This window comes from Epinephelus lanceolatus, chromosome 17 (assembly GCF_041903045.1).
Source record: "Epinephelus lanceolatus isolate andai-2023 chromosome 17, ASM4190304v1, whole genome shotgun sequence".
NCBI classification, from domain to species: domain Eukaryota; kingdom Metazoa; phylum Chordata; class Actinopteri; order Perciformes; family Serranidae; genus Epinephelus; species Epinephelus lanceolatus.
The window spans coordinates 10,371,677-10,395,327 of NC_135750.1; the positions used below are offsets into that span (position 1 = coordinate 10,371,677).

The window sequence follows — 23,651 nt, forward strand, 5'->3', positions numbered from 1 at the left end:
CAAACTGGAAAACTGGACCCTCGGTTTGAGAACCAGTGCCCTGAAGAAGTGACTGTTCCTCTGAACAGACTGTAAGCTCCCTTGTCTGATGTTCAATGAAAGAGCTTAATGTTGTGGCCACTTCATAGATGTTAAGAGAGGGGACTAGTTCAAAAGCTGAACAACAATAAGCTGAAGTGTTTTACTGTTTGTGTATTTAATATTCACTGAGGCATTGTGGGACACGATTATGTTTCTTTTCTTTGAGCTAACAGGTTCTGGCCTGCAGGAGGCAGACGTTCTAATAAGGACTGAGGAATCTGCAGCCTGTTAAATGTGAGTAACAATATATTGTTAAAGAATATGTAAATGTTTTGTGAGTTAAGGTTTCAATAAACTTGTCAATAGAATCACAGTTAGTGTTGCTGATAAAAGACTTGAACTTTAAAACAATCTATCTGTTGATAGCTAGAATGATAACCTATTTATAACAACTCAAGTCCATTTTAAAACTCTAGTTATATGACCAGTGATTCTCAGAGGGGCTCCAGCATAGGAAAAGAGACGTCATGTCATGTTTTAATAACCCAGTGATCCAAAGAAAAACAACCAGCTGAGCAACATAATGAATCTTTAACGTGCACCTTTATTGAACATTCTTAATGTCTCCTGATTGTCACATTCATCTCTTAGAAAACTCTTCACTGCATAGACATAACTGTCACAGAGACATTTAATATTTTGTTTTTTAAACAAAATGCACAAAATAACATCATCTTAATGTTTGTTCTCCTGAGTATATGCACAATATGATAATTTCTGATTATGGTTTAGCACATTAAGCAGACTGGTAGAAAGATGAACTGAAGTGAAGCCTGTACAGATGAGTGTCAGAGTCTGATGAAGTGGTGAAATAGTTGCTGAATAATTAGGAACAGCACCCATGTTGCAAAACAAAGAGGGAACAGTATTGAACCAGATTCTCACTACACCATTATCGCGCCCAACAGATTTCACAATAGATGTTATCGTGAAATCTATAGAAAAATGTATTTAAAAAATGTGCTATTGGTCAAATATATCTTCAACTTTGTTTTTTGTGTGTTCTGTCACTTTTTTGGCAAATTAATTTTGGTACACTCAAATTACGAGTCTGAAACCGTGACGAGCGTGTCCACTGAAGAATTATTTTTTCTGAGACCTGCTTATTTTTTATATGCAGGCCTATTTTTTTTATCTATTTTTTTTTCTGAGCGCCGAGAGTTGAAAAATGTTGGATTTTGGGTAAAACTCTGCGCTCGTCACTGTTACTTTTTACCCAGCTGTCCAGTCACAGTGGAGGAGGGGCGGGACAAATGCCACATTTTACATGTACAAGAGCTGAACAACAAAAAAAGTGGATGAGAAATCTGTTAATATACTGTATATATATTAATATGTGTTTCCTCCCATGAACCCATATTGACTGAGGGGGGTGTCTATCTTCTCTCCCTACGTGCTTCAGCCTTCCCTTCCTCCAGAGCAAGTACTCCACCGCAGTGGTTCCCAACTGGTCCATCCACAGGGTCCAGATCTCTCCTTAATCATCAGTTCAAGGTCCACACAGTTTAACACATTCAGCATCATACATGTTGTCGAGCTAGTTTGCTGTCTCTGTTAAGAAGCTGTCAGTTATTCACTCACTCTACAGCAGGAAACGGCACTTCAAAATAAAAGCTCTGTGTCAGAAATTCACAGTACTTCAAAGTAAGGTGTGATTTTTACAAGCTTGACATGTGCTCGAGTCACTCAACCCTCTGTTGGACCGTGAGCCACCGGTTGGGAACCACTACTCTACTGTGTGCCAACATTTTTACTTCCGCAAGTATTCTGTATCCTAACAACCAGACACTACCAAAGCATCTCAGCTGAAAAAACGATGCACTAAGATGGGCGTCTCTGGAGGAACACCTGGCATTTTCAGCTGGGAAAAACACTTTGGTGAACACGAGGCCTCACCGTCAAAAACTGCACGAAAAGAGCAATTTGTGAACATATTGCAAAGATAAAAAAAAAGGCAACCAGATGGCATTGGGGGAGGGAAACCAAGCGAGAGCAAAAAGGAACAGAATTATTTACATGATATCAAAACGTAATTTTCAAATATCGCGGTTACGGTCAATATAATATAAATAATATACTTTTAACACTTAAAAAGAGTTTCTAAATTAGGTCTGCACTGATTTGAAAGTTGGGTGCAAATAAAACACCTTGACAAAAAAGAAAAAGAAAAGAGTGTTATCAGAAAAGTGTGAAGAAACTGGAGGTAGAGCAGAGCTATTTACGGCATGGGCATGGACTGTGTCAAACTACGCTCTCTAGCAGTCACGTTTGTAAGCACATCATTTACAAAAAGTTCAGCTGGTCTTTGACTGCATAGTCACATTTAATTCTAAAATGACTCCAAACTAATGCAGCCTAATCTAGGCCACATTGCTGCCTTATCTTCCTGTGTCATTTTGGTGGGAGTACTCAGCCAAATTTCAACCATAAGTGCTGTTTTGTTATAAATGGCGTCCACAGCAGCGCAGCCATGTCAAGTGCTTTCCTTCAGTGTGAAGGCCAGGGGCAGAACTTTTGTCTTTTAAATATAAATCACATCCATAGTTGGAAATGATGAGATGAAAAGTTGCTTAGCTAAATAGCTTATACCTGTACAGCAGTTCTAAAAAAGACAACCTCATGTTGTACTTCTTCAGTTTTTATGTACCCTCAATCTGTGTGACAGAGTGGTGTTCATACAGCTGTGCCACGGTTTAACTCCAGATGTGTCAGTTTGGGATTTTTCCCCGGTGTCTCGTGTTCTCCGTTGTTTTGGTTGTCTGGTGTTTTCTCGCCTCCCCTCTCCTTCTTCTCATCAGTGCTCCTGTTAGAAAGAAACAGCACGGGGTAAAGTTCACTGTTCCAAGTCAGAGTGTCCATGTTCTTCCATCTTTTTTCTATCTTCAAGAAATTCTTGACAGCATTCATTTGCTCTCAAAGCAGATACAGTATCAAGCCATTCATGTTCATATTTCCAGTCTTACTGTAGTGACTAACCCTATGCTTTAGCCACTACTGGTTGCTAATTGGCCGAATTGTTTGGACATGTACCCAGAAAATGACTCCCAATCTTTACCAATGCTGTATATCATCAGTCGTTCATCCATACGTCCGTATAACTTCCAAAAAGTTTCAAAACTTACTTCTTCTTGAAGAGTTTCTTGAACGAGCTTCTGAAGCCTCCTTTGTCCTGCTTCCTGCCCCTCTCGCTGAAGGGGGTGTGGTTATTCTCCTCTGTCCCCGCCCTCCACTTTGGCTCGTCGCCCCACGACTGGAACCCGGAGTCCTGGTGGGGTTGAACACAATTAGGTTTGATGACACTTGGTACCATTCATAGTGTTTCTGTCTCCTAAAGACAGTGACTGCCATATGTACAGTTAAGAAAAGGATCGAGGGTGTTGCTCGATTTTAAATGTCCTTGCATTGACCAGTCATTGATTGGTACAAACAGCTTTCAGGTAAAAATATATTGATTCGTTGACATATTTGCTGAAACCCACAATGCTGAGCAGCCCATGAAGATCATCGCCCTGTTTTTCGATGTCCCCTCTGTTCCCCAGGGGGCTGTGGACCTTATGGGACGGGGTGGAGCACCCTTTGCTGCCCTTACTGCCCTGACGCTCCAGCTTTGCATGGCTGCCCAGTCCCAATCTTTGGAGGTGGTCTGACAGAGGACCACTATCCACACTACTCACTGTGTTGTCCATCTGCAGGCCGTTCAGTGACTGGACAGAAGACAAGACATATACATTAATTTTTACACAATTATTTGACAATCTTTGTCTGAACTTAAAGCACACACAAGCTCACCTTGCTCTTACGCTGGCTGGCCTGAAGGGGGCGATGCTGATTGCGGCGCATCATCACAGCTTCATCGGGAGATACGCACCCTCGGTTGGGCAGTTTGCTGTAACCATTCCCATGGCTGCCTCCATTGCCGAAGACATCACGAGTTGTAGGCACATTGGCTGCCATAGCGTGATGAGACGCTGATGGCGCTTTGGGGCACTTCACAAAGGCGATGTCGATGGAGGAATCTGAAGAAGCACTGGAGCAGCGATCGAACATGGAGACATCATGAATGGAGCCTCTGTCCTCTTCATAGAGGCTCTCCATCCCTGGGGGGTCTGGGGGGAGAAGGAACTCTCCGAGAGCATCTGCTAGAGCAGACCCCGGTTGAACCTGACGGAAGTCTGCAGGTCTGGAGGGCAGATGATGCTGGTATGACATGGACCTCTCAGATCCCTCAGTCTCTGGGATACTGCCAAGACCTGAAGGCCAAAGATTGGTTGACTGGTTAACCAATGGGGCAACAACCACAAAAGCATTTAAAGGGATAGTTTGGATCTTTTGAACTATTATATGAGGTACTTATTCATAGTCAGGAAATGCTGAACAAAGAACATGCTGTCATAGAGAGGGTCAAAACACAATGAATCTTACAAATAGGGAAAACAATGCACACTTTCAGACAGTCTTGCACTTGATTTTTCAGATATTGTTTTCAGACACTGTTCGACAATCTGACAGGCACTTCATTTTATGCATACTGACGCCTCCCAAGATCAGCCTATTAAAACTCACACCATTCCTGTCAATGCCCAGAGTATAATGTATAATCAAACAGAGACCACAGGGGGTCATCTGTTACAGTAATCAGAAGCTTCTGTGAGCACAGACCTGATGGTTTGTGGTTCAGCTCATGGTTGAAGAACGGGACGTGGGCGGGCCACTCTGCGTCATAACAGTGAGGGTCATGATCCTTTTCCCGATCCCAGTCCTGGAACCGATGCGACTGGATTTGCTCCAGGAGACGCTGCTTGCTCCGCTTCACCTGGTTGGCATGCTCTCTGTGAGGGGAAGATAATTCAAATCAACAGCTCTGATAAACCCACGGTGTGCTACCTGGTTAGCAACAAATAAGAGACATGCTGGTTACGAATGTAGAATACTCACAACATGGCACTGTTACACGGGTACGGTGAGCCGATGTTGTTCGCTTGAATCCCACCTTCCATTGTCTTTAACAGCTGTTTCATGGTCGACCTGCAGCATACAGTAGAACACAGTGAGAATATGTCTCGTTAAACCTCTGAAGCATGCATGTAACGTTACGTTTTGCAGAGTGGTAATCCTGACCTCTTCACCTCCTTGCGGTTGTGCATCAGAAGCTCCTGGTTGTGCTGGAGGAGGTGGTGGTACTGAGCCGTGAAGGACCTGAACTGCTGGATGCACACCAGCAGCAGGTAGTAGTCCGGGTGCTCTGCGTCTGTCTGCCTCAGAAGCCCCTACGCAGACACGGATATTAAAATTATATAAGTTCACAAGTCTTTGAGCAGATGCTGTCTACAGACTCATTACAGTCACCAGAGGAAAATGTTGGCATTGTACCATGGATATGTTACATTTGTATGTTGTAGATGTATCATGTTGTTTCTGACGTGCCATAGTTCTGATAACATGTATATAAACTGACTGTAGAGGTGGCGGGGATAGTGTGAGATCTTGACAAGATGGCTGCCAAGCTGCAGACCACTGTTCAAGACCAACAAACAACAAACACAGTTGTTCATTAGCAACACATCACAGCATTTCCAGCGGTGATTGTGTGGGTATTTTAAGCAAAACATGATCTTTTTCTGACCGCAACCGACTGGTTTTTGTGCCTAAACATAACTAAATGAAAAGTTTCAACATATCTGCTACAACATAATGTAAAATGTTACAGATCGGTGGTTTGCAGAAACGTACAATGCCAACTTTTATGCTGGCGATTGGGTTGAGATATCAAACATATTTTTCTGTCTTCACTCTGTTTCTTTCTTTATGCATCTTCTCAAATTCTATCAGCAACCAGCAGCTTTATAGCTCACTTTGTCAGATGGTTGGTCAGTCCACAAGAATTTACCCAACCACTGGAGGCTACAGCTTTTGCCTGAGGAGGCTGAAATTTGCTATAGTGATATAGTGGCCTGTCACAAAAAGGTGTGTAGCTTCCAAATGGATTTATAGACTTGCCCAAGATTTTGTGCAAAGATTGATCATGAGCCAAAAGACAGCTGATTAACTGTTTATGGCAACTGGGGAAAAAAGGGGCAACTCATGGATGCATATGTATATGTGGTTGCAGCTGTTGTGAATCCGCGCCCGTTAGTATTTCTTTTATTTTTTAGTTAAATTTATTTATTTAACCAGGAAAACCTCTTGAAATCTCCTTTTCAAGAGCGTCCTGGCCGAGACAGGCAGCAACACACAAAACAACAAAATACAGAATAAAAAAATAAAGCTCTAAAACAAGCAATTTAAAACACAAAATGAGATTACTAGTAAGTAAGTAAGTAAGTAAGTAAATTTTATTTATATAGCATTTCTCGCAGAGAGGACTCACAAAGTGCTTCACAAGATAAAATACAAAAAATACAATAACAGAAACAATGCAAAAATACACAAAAACAAATAAAAAGTAAAGTGCAGCAAAATACAGAGATGATACAATGGACAATTAATGGAACGCATGCCTAAACAGATGTGTTTTTAACTGCTTTTTAAAAATGTCCATGGAAGAAGCCACTCTCAGCTCATGAGGTAGTGCATTCCACCATTTCAGTGCAACAGCCTTAAAGGCTCTATCACCTTTCGTCTTTAATCTTGTGTGAGGGACAGTACTACAAATACAAGCCAAAAAGTATGTTTATATAAACTAGAAGTGAACCATAAAAACGCAAAAAAGGGCAACTATACGTGATCACAAAGACCAGCTAAGACACACGTGACATCGGCGTATAGAAGATTGTGCACAAAATTCTGCAACCGTGCTTTGAAACGGCCAAGAGGAACCAGAGAGTGCAACTTTAAGCATTATTGCTGTATGTATGACATGAAAAATGAAATGTCCTGTATGAAGACTGAGTTTGAATTGACAGTGTGTGGCATTGTAAAGTGTGTCAATCTAACCTGTAGCAGCAGCAGGTACTCAGGGATCCTCTGAACCGGCTGGAGGAGCAGAGTGTGGAGCGAGGGTCTGGATTCGTCACCCATTATTTCACTCTGATAGAAGCAACGTGCGGCCAGTCGGAGCAAAAAGGGAAGCACAGGTCGACCAGTCAGTGACTTTCTTCTGTATCTGTAGCTACTGTACACAAACAGGGCTTAAAATTTAGTTTTTGGATCACCAGCTAAAGCGGCAACTACAGTAAGTCACCAGCTACTTAAACATATGTCTCAGAATCACAGGAATGCTGGTGTTCTCTGGTGTTAGTCACAATAAATGTCCTTCTCTGTCTTTTCATCCCTTTCACTCATCATCACATCCTGTCCTGTCTGCCCTGTCACACTCTCTCGTGCTATACAATAACATGTCCTCCCTGTCATGTCACTTCTTGTCCTGATCTCTCTGTTTGTGTTACCTCCAGGAAGGCAGAAGATTTCACGGAGCTGGAGGCGAGCATGGTGACGACTGACAGACAGTCTGGAAGCTCCTTCAGGTACGACACGTAGAAGTTCAAGAAGTCACTCTGTGGGGAGGAAGAGAGAGATGCTGTCTGAGTTTGTTCATGCACCATCTACACACATGTCCACTTCCTGTCCTCCCTTCACTGTCAGAAAGAGTTTGACGAACATAAAGAAGGTTAATATAAACTTAGATTAAAGGTACACTATGCAGGACTTTCTTACAAAACAATCTCTTTCTCTCTCTTTCCCTGGAAATACTGTGTGCTGACGATCCCTGCATTGTCTGCCTTTAAGCATTTCTAGCATTTTCTTTACTAACTTAAAGCAATTCACTAATTTATTTCATGACGCTCTTTGTTTGTTGAGGTGAGATGTTTTCAGAAACCCCACCAGCACAATCTATAATTTTCAGGCCTCCCTATAATTCACATTATACATACAGGGCATACAACACACTACACAAATAAAATGCCTATGAAAATATTTTTGAGTAAAAAAACATTTTAAAAACTTACAAAAGTGCAATGAAAGTATGATGCCATATTTTTACAAAATCTAAACTTTGATAAGCTATCGTCAGTGTCAGATCTGTGGCCTTCACAAATATTTGCAGGTGGAGCTAAAGGTCGATAAAGTTTAAGCTGAGAAGGTAAATTTTGGCAAAAATTAAATATTTCAAACAGGATAGCAGCTTCTTGTCACTTCGTTAGACATTTGATGAACTGTGTACCACCAACACATTCTCACTCCGACCTTGTTACATATCAACGTTTGGTCATGGACTTTCCATGTCAACATACGTCATGCAAGGTACCCCGGGTGTGTTGGTTGTTGACGTTCCGGGACGCCATGTCAAGTTCTGCCTGTTACACACATTGTCTTCTTTCAAAATACACTTCTGTTTTCACAGGAAATTATAGTGTACATACAGTCTCTTTCAAAATTAACTCACTACGTTGGTACAACACTGCAAATTGACGTTTTTTTTTTCATTCAACAACAAAAGCACGCGGTTAGGTTCAGGAAAAAAGAACAAGGTTTGGCTTTAGAATCTTACGAAACCCGAACACCGCTCTCCCAGGTGAAAGTCCGTGTTTGTTGGACCCATCCACCACTCCTGTCCAGTATAAGCAGTATAAACCAAAGCACAAGTATAAATGCTCACATTGGCGTTGGCCATGTGTGTAAGCTACGGCGTAGGTTCCACATGGAGCTGACGCACAAGTATAAATCCCAACGGCAACTGGCCATGTATCATGCTGACATTAAAGGAGGGCTTTTTTCATCTGTGTCTGACGCTGCAACTCAGTGCCTTACACCGGATTTTGACGGCTTCAGAGTGAGACTGGGTTGGTAATACATATTATATAACTGATATTGTATGAATGTCAAATATATTAACTTAAATATAGGATTAAGGAAGGAAAAAAATGTCAAATAAAAATAAACTTTTGCACCACATGGATCGTTCTCTCTGGTGTGAACTCAGTCCACTTGTGTTGGCGTTCTGCTTGTAGTTGGAGGATTTCTTTCATTCTTTTTATTTCTTTCCTTCCTCAAGCTCTGAGTTTGCAAGCTAGGACCCATAATGCATTGTAACCCTGCCTTTACTTTTTCTAAATAGGAAGGTGTTCCTTCCAATTACCTAATTTCCCCCCATTTACTCCGAGCCAATCAGCCACACATTGGCGTTAATAGAATAGACTCATTAGCTTCAGTGTGTTGGATCTAATTTTTTGGCTGTCAGCTGGGTTCTGGTTGCCATTAGCACCTTCCTAATATTACAAAACACTTCTTGTTTTTAACTCTCATTGAAGTTTGTTTAAATACTTTAAATCTGCACATGAGCATTTTGTTTTTCACACTACTAACATTATAGTGGCAAACTGAAGTCCTAATTCACCCTTTTAAAATATTAAAATCCTCACATAGGCATCACCATTCAGTGACAATAGCAAACCTGCAGGGGGTTGCGTCTGAGACTAGTATCATTTTGCCATCAGTAATTTTGTACAGTGATCACAAGAACCACTGTTGTCTTTGTACTACATCTGTTTTCCAGCTCTCAACATGGCTCTGCTGGAATTTGACATTTCATTTCATGTCCGTCACGGCTGCCAAAGTGATTCAGATTCATTATGAATGGGCAGTCACAAGACCAAACCTTTGACCCCCCCCCCCATTAAAAAGTCTGGAACAGCACTGTGTGCTGTGAATGGCAAGTTTTTGATTAACAAGCGAGTAAACTGGGGGCTCCCAATCTTTTGAGGGCTATTATATGGTTATTCAAATATCCACAGAAATACCAGATATATCCTACATTCATAGGCATGGATTTCACAGGGGTGCAATTTTTAGAGTATGGCATTTGTCCCCTTGTTAAAACATGAAAGTATCAGAGGACTTTATTTGAAGAAATTAAGACATTTCCCTTCTGTTTCATATGTGTCCACTCAAGTGTAAAAAACAAAAACCCTCGCCCTTGCCTACATTCTGGAGATTTTCAGATTTTGGTTCTGGTTGTAACTGTGCCAGCGTCAACAAAGAGCTCATTCAGCTCTGTGGTCACTTTGAAGGCTGTGGTTTGTGGTGGTAGTTGTGGTGCTGGATTTAATTGAATTATACCAAAAGATTCCTTGAAACATTTTGTCCACAGCGGTCAAAATATGACAAAATGGAGCGACGAAGTGCAAACAAGTGGAATACTCTATTACAAATGCAGACACTGAGTGGTTACAAACAGATCAGGCTGAGTTCCTTATTCAAGACAAAGCAGCTTTCTAGGTAAAATGGAATAACCCCTCGCTATAATAGAAAACGTAAATGTTCATTGCCTGCAGGTGGGACAGGTGTCAAGACTTTTGAGGTTTTTACTTTACAAGCCAGAACATGGTGTATAGATATATCTACATCCACAAAATTGTCAGGAGAAAAATAATCTGGTGATATCTTAAGTGCTACATTGTAGGCAACTGGACTTGCTTGAGTTTCTTGAAGACGTTTCACCTCTCACCCAAGAGGCTTCTTCAGTTTGAATAAGCCCTGTGTCCACCGAAGACTTTCGGTATGGTACCTTTGGAACCAAGAGTAACCCTTCAGAAAGGGTACCTAGACCCTTGGTCCGCTCTTTTATGTGGGCGGGATTGTTGTCACTCACTGCTCCGTCCAGCACTCACTAGCCATGTTTCCATCAGCCTGTTTAGATGCATCTAGAAGTATCGCATCGGAAAATTATGATGGAAACGCCAAAATTCGAATTAAAATCCCCTGATTCGCACAAACTAAAATACGCTCGCTTTAGCCGGGTTTTGGTTGATTCGGAAAAAATGACAATTCGCAAAACGGGGGATGGAAACAGTTACGTTCGAATTAAGTCTGACGTAGCGCACCTCTCTCCATGGTGATATCCACACTCTGGGTCGGGAAGGCGGTAATGCATTTACAAGCTGGTTGCCAACTGCCAGAAAACGCAGAAGAAGAAGAATGCGAGACTTCTTTTATTTACGGTTCTGTGGAAAACTCGCGTGAGTTCGTAGTTTTCACCAAAGTCCGTACATTTAATGGAAACATACAGGATTTGTATTTATTTTAATGTGTATTTCTCAATGATTCGAATCACTTTTGGATGGAAACATAGCTACAGTATGGGGGATGGCACGGAACAGTCCCATTGGTACCATCCACAACTTTTCGTGGGTGGGCATGTGTGTGTCTTTCAGACCTGTGTGTAATTGACAAGCAAGAGTGAAAACATTGAATTTCTCCTCAGGGGGATTAATAAATTAAATAAACTTAAACTGAAACTTCACAGTGGAAACAGAAAAAAAGCGTACTGAACCGAACTGTACCGTACTTCTCAGTGGAAACAGGGCAATAGACTGGTGCGGAGTCACAAGCTTTCACCTCAGTGTGGGTGTGAACCTTAGAGTCATCGAAATCACATGTGAAGCGTTGGCCCACTCCGCCATCTTATGTGTCATTCGGGTTTGATAGGTCCAGGTGTGAATGGGTGTTAAGCCGTGTGGGGAGGGATCCTAAGACTGCACTGTAGGTGGGTGATACAGTAAGTGGTGTCGTAGGCCACCTCCTCTGTTTAACTATGTTTGTTCAAATTTGACATAGGTGGCTTCTTTCACGCCTCCTTCAAACCATCTTCCTTCTCTGGGCAAAATGTGCACATTGCTGTCCTCGAAGGAGTGTGCCTTCTCCTTTAGATGTAAGTGGCGTCTTGACCTGAGGAGCTGGCTCTCCATGTGCTTGTGGAGTAACTGGTTTGTTTCACCAGTGTATAAGTCTGTACATTCCTGGCTGCACTTAACTACATATACAACATTGCTCTGCTTTGTTTGAGTGTTTTGTCCTTAAGGTGAACAAGCTTCTGCGTCAGTGTGTTATGATGTCATGAGAATCTTCACCAACATCTTCTGGTGAAATGCCTCCAATATTATGTGGCAATAGAACAGTGTGGATACTTAACAACCAAAAAATAAGAGCCAAATATTGTTTGAGGAAGCCAGTGGTAGTTTATACAGAGTACTTTATGTGTTCAGATTCTGTGTTTGTGGTTTACCTCTTTGCTGGTGAGTCTCATGAACACGTCTCCCATGATGCCTTGCCACTGGCACTTGAGCACACGTTCCTGGAGAGTATGGAGGAGCTCAAGGTGCTGCTGGATCAGAAACCTCAGAGTGCTCGGAAATGGACTAAAGACAGCGAGAAAGAACGAAGAGGAGAGAAAATTCTCTTTGTTGTATAAAACCAGACATGGCATAAGATTTTAAAATGAGAATGAAACATGCTCTGAAAGATCTGGGTGCTTTTATTTAGTTTTATTTCACAGATAAGAAACAATAAATTGTGAAGACAAAAAAGCCTCCACAAAAATAGCATTATAAGTCTTGTGTGTGATTCATCCTGGCTTCATATGAGCAGGGGAAATCTCCGCTAGGCTAATTTATACAATGTAAAATGCCATAGGCTTGTGCTAATAACATTAGCATGTTGTATTTGTTTGGAAAACGTGTTTAGTGTTGACAGTTGTTTTGTCAGTGAACCTTGTGAGTTGTAATGGAGTCGAATTTTGAAATGTTACCTTTGTTAAATGTTGCTGTTGTCCCTGGCTTCATATGAGAAGAGGAAAAGTCTGCTAGCTGCTAGGCTAATTTATACAGTGTAAAATGCCATAGGCTTGTGCTAATAATTTTAGCAGGTTGTATTTGTGGGGAAAATGTGTCCAGATAAAGACAAGTGTTTGTCTGTGAATGCTGTGAGTTATAGTGAAGCTGATTTGTGTACTTGTGTTTGAAACTGTCTCTATTAAGGCATGTTTAATGTGTGTTTAATGGGTGTTTAACGTGTGTTTTGGGTGTGTTAAATCAATTAAACTTTACAGCACTTCACAGAAACCTCCACCACCGACTAGTGTTTTCCTTCATGGTTGTACTGTCATGTAATGAACTAAACTTTCTGACAGTTATTGTGCCATCTTATGTGTCAGACATTTGGCAGCAGGTAAATCAAATTAAAACAAATGCAATCATCAACAACTAGTTCAGCATTTGCACCTTTTCATTGGTGCTTTTGGTTATAGGGAACACGTGTGCTGACGCTGACGCAGTGATCACATTAACCACTGTCTCACTGGAGTTTGTAGCCTGCTTTTATTTGGTTAGTTTATTTCCTGTCATCCCGCACTGTAAACTCTGAAATTAGATCAGTAGCTGCTCCCGGAATAAATCTGAGTGTTAATCTGTGTGTGTTTATGAGGATATTTGTCAGAGACAAAGATAGAAATGACTGTGACATTTATTGAATTTCATGGTTTAGAGGTCTTTTCTACATCAGATAAGGCTGGAGATATCTGTGTCATTCTGCGTTTCCAAAGGTTGTGTGTGTATCTTATTAAATGTACATGCTGAAATGAAATGTTGATATTATCTTTTAAGGTGTGTTGTTGATGTGCGTGTAAGACTTTCATATGTTGACCCCTTTTATCAACCTGAACTCAGCTGTCTTTGTGTGTCCGCAGGTTTACCGTTTGTCCTTAGAGGTGAGAGCTTCTGATCCATTAAAGGAGATATTGGCCTTCAGTAACAGAGACAGGTGTGACACATAAACTCTCTCTGACTCCAGCAGCTCCAGAGCCACTCTCTGTCTCTTATCTGCACACACACACACACACACATACAAACACAGTGTAAATCTAATTTATATTGGGTCACATAAAAGTCATCTGTAGTTTATTTATTCTTCTTGTTTCTCAGACTGACATCCAGTGGTTTTGTGATATGGGCTTGGGATTATGTCATCTGATTTTTTTGCCACTGGTGCAGTCATCTGTTCAAATCAAAGGAGAAGTTTGACATTTTGGGAAAATATACGTATTCCCTTAGATGAAAAGATCGACACAAGTTTCATGTGTGTGTTCAGCGTCAAACTGGAGCCAGGAGACAGTTAGCTTTGCTTAGCTTAGCATGAAGACTAGAAACAGAGGGACACAGCTAGCCTGGCTCTATCCCAATGTAACCAAATCCACCTATTAGTACCTCTAAGATTCTCGAAAACATTCTGAAAACGTGCCGTATCACACCAATGCAACTAGATGAAACGGTGTATCATCTCCATGCAACAACTCTCTGTACTTGTGTTCTGATTTGCAGCTTTTCAGGTTCACTTTGTGGCTGAATATAATTTGTAGCTTCTTAAAATATGAATGAGGATAGTGATAGTGTGATACTGGCTACAGCTGCATTTGTAGTAGCCTAGTGATGAAACAGCGAAAAACAGAAACAAAATGAGCTTCAGATGGACTGTAAGCACATAGAGCGAGCAGTACTGTCTGACACTGGCACACCGTGAGGGTGCAACAGAGGGCTCAGCGGGGACGGAGCACCTGCAGCAGAAAGGAAACACACCGTCTGTGGCCACTTTGACTCAAGGTGACGAGCTTTATGTTCTAAAACCAGCCTACGGCAATGTGACCAGCTGAGTTGCAGGTGACACCATCAGCCGGCTTTACTCAAGCTCAGACAGCCAGTTCATATCACTGCAACGTTCTAAAATGGTTTTGTCTTGTTGCGAATCTTTGGTCTGAGTTGGGCTTAAAACTCACTAAATAACACATCATATCTTGTGTGTTAAATCGGTATAAAACCAAAGTATGAAAATAACACAATGTGCTTTTACAGTCACTATTTCTTGACTGGGTGTAGTGACTTCCTGGAACGAACGATCGAACTATTTGCAAGACAGTGAAAAGGACACTTTCCCAAAATGAATGGGTGAGTATTGTCTGTGTAGATTAGTGAGCAAACTGTGAGTAGTAGTATTATCACTGGTTGCATTAACACGTGTTTTTATTTCTTACTGTTTTCAGTGGAGCTGTTGGCTGCCTCTGTGTCGTCTCTGCTGCTCTTCCTCTCTCCCCACACTGGAGATTTGGATGGACACCCTCTCTGCTGCTGCTGAGCCTCCTGCTCAGAGGTAGAGGCTGCAACACACACACACACACACACACACAAAGATGTGACTAATTGGCTCTTATCGGTCTGTCATCTCATTTTCCTCACTTCCTTCTAGCTCAGTGGTTAGACATGACTGACAGTTGCACATAGACTCACTCTGTGTCGATGTGTTGCTCCGCTGTGGTGACCCGCTGTTGGGCAGACTGGAAAAGAAGTGCTGAATGACACTGAGGTCTGCCTGGCTGGGCATACAGATGTGTTCATCCCCTGATGCTGACAGCAAATCTGCCTTGGAGCCCTTTCTGCTTTGGGATAAATCAGCAGCAGGAGAAGTAACATAAGTTAAAAACTTTATTTACCAAGTTATACAACACAGTAAAGCTCATCGGCACTTTATTGGCATAAACAGGCATGCTAGAGGTAACTATTTTTTTGGATGAAACATTTGTGTGTGTATCTGCAGCCTACCTGTGTGGAACAGATATGAGATCTTTGGTGTTCTCTGACTGCAGCAGTTCAATCTTCTTCTGCACCTCCCTCTGTCTGCTGGACACATCCTTTATGTGGAACAACACCACGTTCAGCTCCTCCTGAAAGCAGATTATACCAAGGAACTGCATTAGTGTCGCTGCATGTGAACTGGTAAGACTGACAGTGTCTGGGTTGTATTTTACACCGTGATATACCACACGCCCAGAATACAACTAATGCATGTGATGTGTTGGTGTCTGCGTAGATAATGTAATAAACCCAAAACAGTAAACTCACACAGATGTTACAACATGAGCTGCACAGAGGAAGCTACATGTCTGTGAGTATGTCTGAAGTAAGTCATCTGAAGGAGCTGCCCTCTGCCTAATCACTGAAATTAGTTTACGGTTCAAGTCAGATGCTCTAAATTATATTACAGTGGCCTCTGCACCTCACCAAAAATAGACTCTATGTGTATGTGTGTGTTTTCACTGTGTAGCATCTCCAGCACCTTGAAAGTGTTGAGCGAGTTCTTGAGGCCCATTATCCTATCATCCACATCAGTCTGATGTGCCTGGAGCTTCTCCTCCAGGCTGTTGTCCCTCTGGCGCAGCTCGCACAGCTCCGTCAAAGCAGCATGAAGCCCCTCGCGCAGCTCTGTCACCAGGCCCTGCAGCTGCGTCACAAGAAGCAGAGGAATATGTAATGTTGTCAGTGGCCTGTTTTGGGGTGTTGATTGCTTCAAATGAAAAGAGGAAGAATAATTTAAAGGATTCAAATTTGATGTATTGCACTGGATTACGGCTCTGTGCAGTTGACATTTGGTCATGGACTTTCCACGTCCAGATATGACGTCCAAGGTACCCTGGAGGTGTTGGTTGTTGACGTTCTTGGACGCCGTGTCAGGTTCTGCCTGTTACATGCATTGTCTTCTTTCAAAATATACTTCTGTCTGTACAACAACGCAAATGGACTTTTGTTTTTCCTTCAACAACAAAAGCACATTGCTCTCTCAGGTGAAAGTCCTGGGTTTGTTGGACCCATCCACTACCTGTCCTGCCCGCCCCAGTCGGACTTTCGTTGCCTTAACTTTTGTCCTTGGCCTGCCACGTTTCCCCCTGACAACACCGATTGCCATTAAACTATAACGGCAACTGGCCGCGTATCATTCATTGGTTTCTGACGCTGCAAATCACTGCCCAAGCTCCGGGTTTTGACGACTTCAGAGTAAGACTCGGCTCGATATGTATGACAAGGACAAAAAACAATATGTGTGAGCGAACAACAAACTCATAATGTTTATAAAGTTGAAATATTTATAAAGCGTATAACTCATGATAACTAACAAAAGGATCAAATTTGAAAAAGTCGAAACTTTGCACCAATGATCATGATCTAATACAGTTCTTTGGTGATTTTGCTGCTGTTTCTTGAGTTGTCGAAATATTTGCGTGACCTCTTTCAAGTTCTGCATGATTTTGTTCATTTGTTTAGTTGTTTTACGGCTATAAATCCTCACATTTAATCTATCAATGTGTTAAATTCCTCTGTAAGGATCCCTCTGTGGGATCTTTATGGGGTTTTCGTTTTTTATTTTGGTTTTGGTGCATCTTAACTCGGGTTTTCTCAGACTTCTTTTAGATTAGAGGCCATTTCCGTAAACAGCTCATCCCTTCATCATACACAGTCCTGCTTTTTTTAACAAATGCCATTTCTCATCTCTTCTCACTGATATTCTTTTAGCAGTCGACTCTTTATCCACCTCCCTTTTTCTCTGCATTTTTTCATTAATAGCTGATTGAATTTATTCAGCAGGGATAACTGAATCAACTCTTGGGAATGAGAACATAACACGGGTGGAAGCAGCTCTCTCTCGTCCCGTCTTTGCATCTCTCTGTTGCTCGCTCTCAGTCATGTGAAAGGCATCAGGCAGCAGACTGAATAGAGCATCTGTCTTGTTTGCCTCCTGCTTTCCTTCCTTTTTGATGCTATCAGCATATGACAGGGCTACTGTGCTGCCTTACACTTGGGGGGGTTGCAGATCTAAAGAGCCACGACGGTATGAATTCCCCATAAACCTCATTGTTCATGAGGATATAATGTGAGAATCATAGTGGTCTCACTCAGGACTCCATTTGAGAACAGTAGTATTTAATTTCTTGCAGCTTTTGTTAGTTATGGTAGCTTTTTCATAGCAGCATTTTATGGCAGTTAGTAAAGTTAACCTCCAGGCTTAAAGGCCCAAGTTTACTACACTGATTTACAAGAGGTCAAGTGCACAAAGGTCACGTCATATGGTCAAAACTGAAAAAATTGCAAAGTAAATGTTATTCTACTGGCTAATAAACTATATTTAGAGCTTTACAATAAGGGCAGTATAAGCACTGAGAGCTTCTCATGAAAATAGTTTTATGTATGAACATAAAACAGACCTGATTAATGAAATCATAGAATGGTAAAACTATAAATCATAAATCAGGTTTTTTAAAAGAGTTGCAGCAGCTTGAAGCGTAAATAGAAAGAGTTTAAGACCTGTAGGAAAGGAAAGTCAGAGCTAGTTAAAGGCTAAAGTGAATGGATAAGTTTTTAGCCGGCTTCCCTGATATCTGTGGGTAATGTGTTCCATAGCTTTTGGGCATAATTGACAAAGGCTGCATCTCTGATCTTCTTCTGGCTGTTTCTGGAAATCCAATAAACCAACAGCAGCTGATGGCAGTGTTCTTGGAGGCAAATAGCCCATATAGGGTTTTGTAACCATGGAGGAGGAGCTTGAAATCAATTGTAAATGTAACAGGAAGTCAGTGCAGAGCAGCTAGGACTGACCTGATGTGCTCTCTCCTTTAGTTTAGTTAGAGCAGCCAGCACTGTAGAAAGGTTTAGACCTCTGCTCCTGACAGTTGGAGGGAAAGTTTTAATGACAACAGAAGAGCCTCCAGCCTCTAATCAAAGGGAGTCGTAAGTTTGTCACCTTCACAAGGTTTATCAGAGTTTGCTTATAAAATAATGACAGTTATTGGTGCTTGTTCTTATAACGTCAACCTACACGTAGAGCTCTTGATTACCTGAACAATCTCTAGGTCAGTCTCCTCTGCCACATTTTCTTCTGTATCTAAAAGAAAAAACAAAAAACTCAGTTAGCAGCCAGCACAGCAACAGTTTGACTTGTTCAAAGCTTGGCTAATGATGTGTTAATTAAACAGAAAAATGGAGAAGATGTAATTTCACATTACGCTGGCTTGACTGGCATCAGAGGTGGAAACTTCCACTGTGAACAATGAACTTTACTGTTGTCACAAGAAAATCTTAATATCTGTTTCTTAAAATCTTGACAGAATTCAAAATCTTAAACTCAGAACAGAAACCACAACAGAGATGTTATAAGGACTTATCTGACTCCAGAATTATCGATGCTACCCAAAATTTAATTAGCACATGGATGAAAAGACTTTCCATAGACTTAAACTGGGAAAGACACATCTATAAATTAGTGGATACACTTTTTTGTGCGTCACAGCCCCCGCAAAATGACTAGTTATGCTATAGGGATTTAAGCCATTTGGTAACATTAAAAGTCTAGAAGAGCTGGCCGATTAAATCCTTTTTTATCCCCATTCAAGTTGGCGAAGGAGGGCGGCATGGTGGTGCAGTGGTTGGCATTGTTGCCTCACAGCAAGAGGGTTCCTGGTTTGAACCCACGGTGGGGCTCCAGGTACTCCAGCTTCCTCCCACAGTCCAAAGACTCTAAATTGCCGTAGGTGTGAATGTGAGTGTGAATGGTTGTCTATCTCTATGTGTCAGCCCTGTGATAGTCTGGTGACCTGTCCAGAGTGTACCCTGCCTCTCGCCCAGTGTCAGCTGGGATAGGCTCCAGCCCCCCCGTGACCCCTAACAGGATAAGCAGTTATGGAAAATGAATGAATGAATCAAGTTAGTGAAGGACTACACCAGAAGTTAGTCGTTTGGATGCCCTAAGTCTCTAGTGTGCTTGCTCTAGGGGCCCCACAATGCAAAAGATCCAGATAATTTCATACCACATAAGTCTTGGCTTCATGCCCCACTGAGCAACTATCATAGGAATGAACAGGGGCCCCAGTTCCAACGCTGTATCCAGCTATACTGTATATCCTACCTGCTCTGTATGTAGATATAAACAGTTCATTCTAAGGCAACGAAAACACAACGATTCTTAGTTTCAGGTGGTAATACGCCAATGAAAACATGATTAGAAATATTAGATTCCCTTTCTGCCAATGAATCCCCCTAAATCCTATACACTGGGCCTTTAAACTGCAAAGTACATGTGCTTTTTAACTCTCAGGAATAAATGTGTAGGTAGGTGTATATACCTTAAATTCAACCACAAACAGTATGAGTCATATAAATTAGACACAATTTAATCTGCACTGAACTGCCTTTTCAATCATAACATAACACATGAACAAAAGATATTTAAATCTATCCAAAACATTGACGTACAGTATTATATACCACCTGTCCTACCACCTAACAGATTACAGTTACGGCCTCAAGTGATGTCATGTTTTTATCAAAGCAGAATAATAAGTCTGGTCTGCGAGACTGATTTTATGCCACAGACGTTGAGGTCAGAACAGTAAGGTTTCAGAGTGCTTCAGCAGTCATGTGAAAGTGCCACATGTGCCAGTCCTGAGGAGAGAAATTCATCCAACGGGCATCGTTTCAGCGTCCCTTCACCCCTTACATGTCGATCGCCCTATGACTTGTGGCAACCATAAGTCTCCAAGTCTTCTATTCATTGCAAGTGGAGCAGCTCTGGGAAGTGCCTCCTGATGAAATCACTGATTTCTGGCTGCTGGAGAAAAGTGCTGCACGAGGAGCTGATATTTATGATGTTTTGTTTCTTTTAACTGCAGCACAGTCTGGGACAATTAACTGTCTGTATAAAAGCACAAAGCTCCTGTTTGTTGTGAGAATGTCAGAGATCAACGCTGCTGTCAACATTGCTCAGGGTCATCTGAAATACGTACTTTACATGTATTATCATGCATAATTGATCAGGCCTGTAGGCACAATGCATCACATCTGTACTGCGTAATATTTCTCCACTGTGATGGATCAGAAGAAGGACTGAACAGTATCCAACGGTCCTACAACATGGACATTTCCTCTGACAGCTTCCCTTTGTGCTGTCGGCCTCAGTTGAGACAATTCAGAAAAAGTTGGTGTCAAGATGTCAACGTTAAATTATACTGTCCCAGAGTGACCTCAAGCTAAAAGACAAGAGTGGTTATATCATTACCATGGGTAAACCAAGAGGATGTAGTTCTGTGATTGGAGTACAGACAGGAAAACACACAATGCTCCTCACAGTTCTTATAATTTATTTAAATCAATTAAACAACAACATCACCACTAATAGTATGTCATTATACAATGGTAAGGCACATGTAGCCTACATGGAATCCAGTAAATGCTATTGTGTGAAGGGTTCGGGCACTCTTTTGCATTTATAAATGCTGATTAGCCCTTTAAATATACTGGTTGTGGTGTTTCTCCTGGAACAATAAGGTTCAAAGTTTAATTACAGACTATAATTATTTCCTATTGAGCCAGATCAGGGTTGGCAGTCTGCACCTCTGGAGCCGCATGTGGCTCTTTAGTCCCTCCCAGTTGGATCCCTGTGGCTCTGACGTAAAATTATATGGAAATGAAAAACGCTTATTTTTTAACATTCAGTCATTGTTGTAGGCCTAAAGTGATTACTGCATTCTAGTCTACAACTGTAAACATGTGTAGCTTATATATCAAATTAAAACACTTTATAACATTTCATCAACTAAAATGTGCATCATACGTCTCAGCCTGCCTTTTTTTTTTTTTTTTAAGATATTTTTTGGAGCATTATGCCTTTAATGGACAGGACAGCAGGTGTGGCAGAGGGAGAGAGAGAGGGGATGACATGCAGCAAAGGGCCACAGGCTGGAGTCAAACCCGGGCCGCTGCGGCAACAGCCTTGTACATGGGGCGCCTGCTCTACCCATTAAGTCACCGACGCCCCCATATGGCCTGCCTTTTCCTCTAAATTTTGATGAACTTCAGCAGCGGTGGTTAGCCTGGGCGTCTCTTTAGCAAGGCTAGCTTTGGATTCAAAATCCAAAAAAGGTAAAGTCTTGGGGTAAAATAGAGGATTCATAGTGTGTGGACAGATCCATTTACTTTTACCACCAACACTGCAAAGCTAAAGTACTTAATAATTACAAATAGCCCACTGCAGAGTGGCCACCTTGTCCTACATTATATTAATGAATGCTCATTAAGACCTCTTTGCAATGCTGATGGGTTAATTTAGACTTAACAGGCTTTTTATTTCTCTTTTTGGCAAGTAATGGCTCTCTTAATGGTTAAAGTTGTCGACCCCTGAGCTAGACAGACAAATCAGCCGGGTCAATATGATTGGTGGATATTAGATCATTACAGATATATCTGTATCAGCGTATAGGCCTATGTTGGATGATAAGTAGCAAGTAATTGCAGTACAGAAATGTCAGAGATATTTTTGGGACTTTTTTTATCCACCAAAGAAAACTGATGAGATTAAATGTCCCACATAAAAAAGAAAAATTAAGGGATTCTTAATTTTTCAAAAATGCAGGTGAATGTTGTGTTTATGAAAAAAACTAAACATCGGGTGATGTGTTGTTGTTAATATCAGCTCCTTATGAGCTCCTGAATTTTATTGTTTTCCCAGTTGGCAGACATTTACAGCCACTGTTCTTCTTCTTTGAGTTAACCACTAACTGCTAACGGCTACTTTTAAATCTCCCACCATGGGTCACACACATAATACACATCACACCCATCCTGCCCTCGGTCTCGTCCTGCTGGCTGTCCTGTTAACACATCTACAGTGTCAGCGCTGTTGGTACCTCTCATGGCAGCTTACAGGTGGGAGCACTCTGTCCCGCGCATTTTGCGATTGCGCCTTATATACGACACCACAAGGTGGCATAATGGCGTGATATTCCCGCCTTGAACGGGCAGTGTAGAAGGGGCTATAGTTTTCAACTAGCCTATATACTTCAACAGCATGATACAATTTTGAAATTCAGTTATGACATTTTTGTGTGCTACCTCAGGATTTTAAGTTCTCAGTCATGACGGATAGCCTGGTGGCATCATTAAACCAATGAAGCTTTCTTGGGCGAAACCTGTTGCATTTCAAATCATTCACAGCCATTCAAGAAAAAAACTGAACATTGGACATGAGATCACTGCAGATATACAGTAGATATGTTCTCAGTCAAGACAACTCTTTGGTACCTTACGTTAAACAAAAGCTTGAGCTTTCTTCAAGGAAAATCTTTATGACTGGTTTGTATCAATCTGTCAGAGCAGATGCAACAATCAAATGTGAAAGTCGAATATTTTTTGCTCTTTCTCTGTTTTATATCATTGCAATCAATCAGTTGAAGATGTCACTTTGGGATCTTGGAATTTGTGATGCTGACATTTTATAAACTTATCAATTCACTGATTACTGAGAGACATAATTAACTGAGTTACAGTACAAACCAGAAACTGTTCCTCCATCTGATTAAAAGTTGCAGCTCATGTTTTTTGACATTTGTTTTACCTTCTGGCACATCTCCTGTCTGATCCTCTGTTTCATCTTTTTCATTATCCATATTAAGGTATCCTGTCAGGTCCGGTCCAATCTAGTTCGCAGCTGTCCAGTTCTGAAGTCCTTATCCAGCTCAAGATGACTTCAGTCCGCTCCTCTGACTTGCTCTTCTCCTCTGAATAACCCTATCCTCTGCTGTGATCACTCATTTTCTCTCTTCCAAAGCATGTGAGTCCTATGATTTCCCTTTTGAACAAAAAGGCCCTTGTCTTCAGAGAGTAGAGGGACAGAAAGGAACGATCAGGAGGAGAAAGACAGACATGTAACAGCCACATACTGTTGCTAACTGGAGGCACGACTGGTTCTTCATAAGTATGGTTTACACAGCAGCAATGATCAGAGTAAACTTGAAATGGAAAATACAGTTATTGCAGTATGAACGAGTGAACTAGCTGATTGCACTCCTCTGCAGTGGGTGATTTCACAGTCGGCCAGTTTCAATGAAGTTTCAAAGCCTGTTTGTAGTTTCAGTGTCAAATAAGTAAATGGATGTGACAGTATGTGTCGGTGGATGTGTCACTAGGACACATGGATGTTTCTTTAAC

At 41.5% G+C, this 23,651-nt stretch overlaps 1 protein-coding gene across 3 annotated transcripts; it reads right to left on the reverse strand.

The window, feature by feature from the left end:
• Positions 1-605: 605 nt before the first annotated feature.
• Positions 606-23,208, reverse strand: arhgef33 (Rho guanine nucleotide exchange factor (GEF) 33). Of its 3 annotated transcripts, none has more exons than XM_033612788.2 (17): positions 23,059-23,208; positions 18,509-18,555; positions 15,958-16,122; positions 15,444-15,565; positions 15,132-15,277; positions 14,879-15,001; positions 13,547-13,673; positions 12,083-12,215; positions 7,467-7,574; positions 7,015-7,107; positions 5,200-5,348; positions 5,017-5,106; positions 4,741-4,910; positions 3,871-4,331; positions 3,561-3,785; positions 3,204-3,346; positions 606-2,884 (listed from the first exon to the last, which is right to left on the reverse strand). In XM_033612788.2, exons 1-17 carry the CDS (start codon positions 23,108-23,110, stop codon positions 2,755-2,757), a joined length of 2,484 nt encoding a protein of 827 aa, XP_033468679.1. In that variant the 5' UTR covers positions 23,111-23,208; the 3' UTR covers positions 606-2,754. The 3 variants fall into 3 exon arrangements, with proteins under 3 accessions (XP_033468679.1, XP_033468678.1, XP_078016961.1); XM_033612787.2 differs by having other exon boundaries at positions 15,132-15,280; XM_078160835.1 differs by lacking the exon at positions 7,015-7,107 and having other exon boundaries at positions 15,132-15,280.
• Positions 23,209-23,651: the final 443 nt, after the last annotated feature.

Excerpts from the sequence above, each read along its gene's own strand:
- arhgef33 (XM_033612787.2), bottom strand. The coding sequence starts at position 23,110 with ATGGATAATGAAAAAGATGAAACAGAGGATCAGACAGGAGATGTGCCA. Across the intron at positions 5,107-5,199 it reads AACCGCAAGGAGGTGAAGAG|GTCGACCATGAAACAGCTGT; the intron begins GTCAGGATTACC and ends TGTATGCTGCAG. Across the intron at positions 4,911-5,016 it reads CCGTGTAACAGTGCCATGTT|AGAGCATGCCAACCAGGTGA; the intron begins GTGAGTATTCTA and ends TTCCCCTCACAG.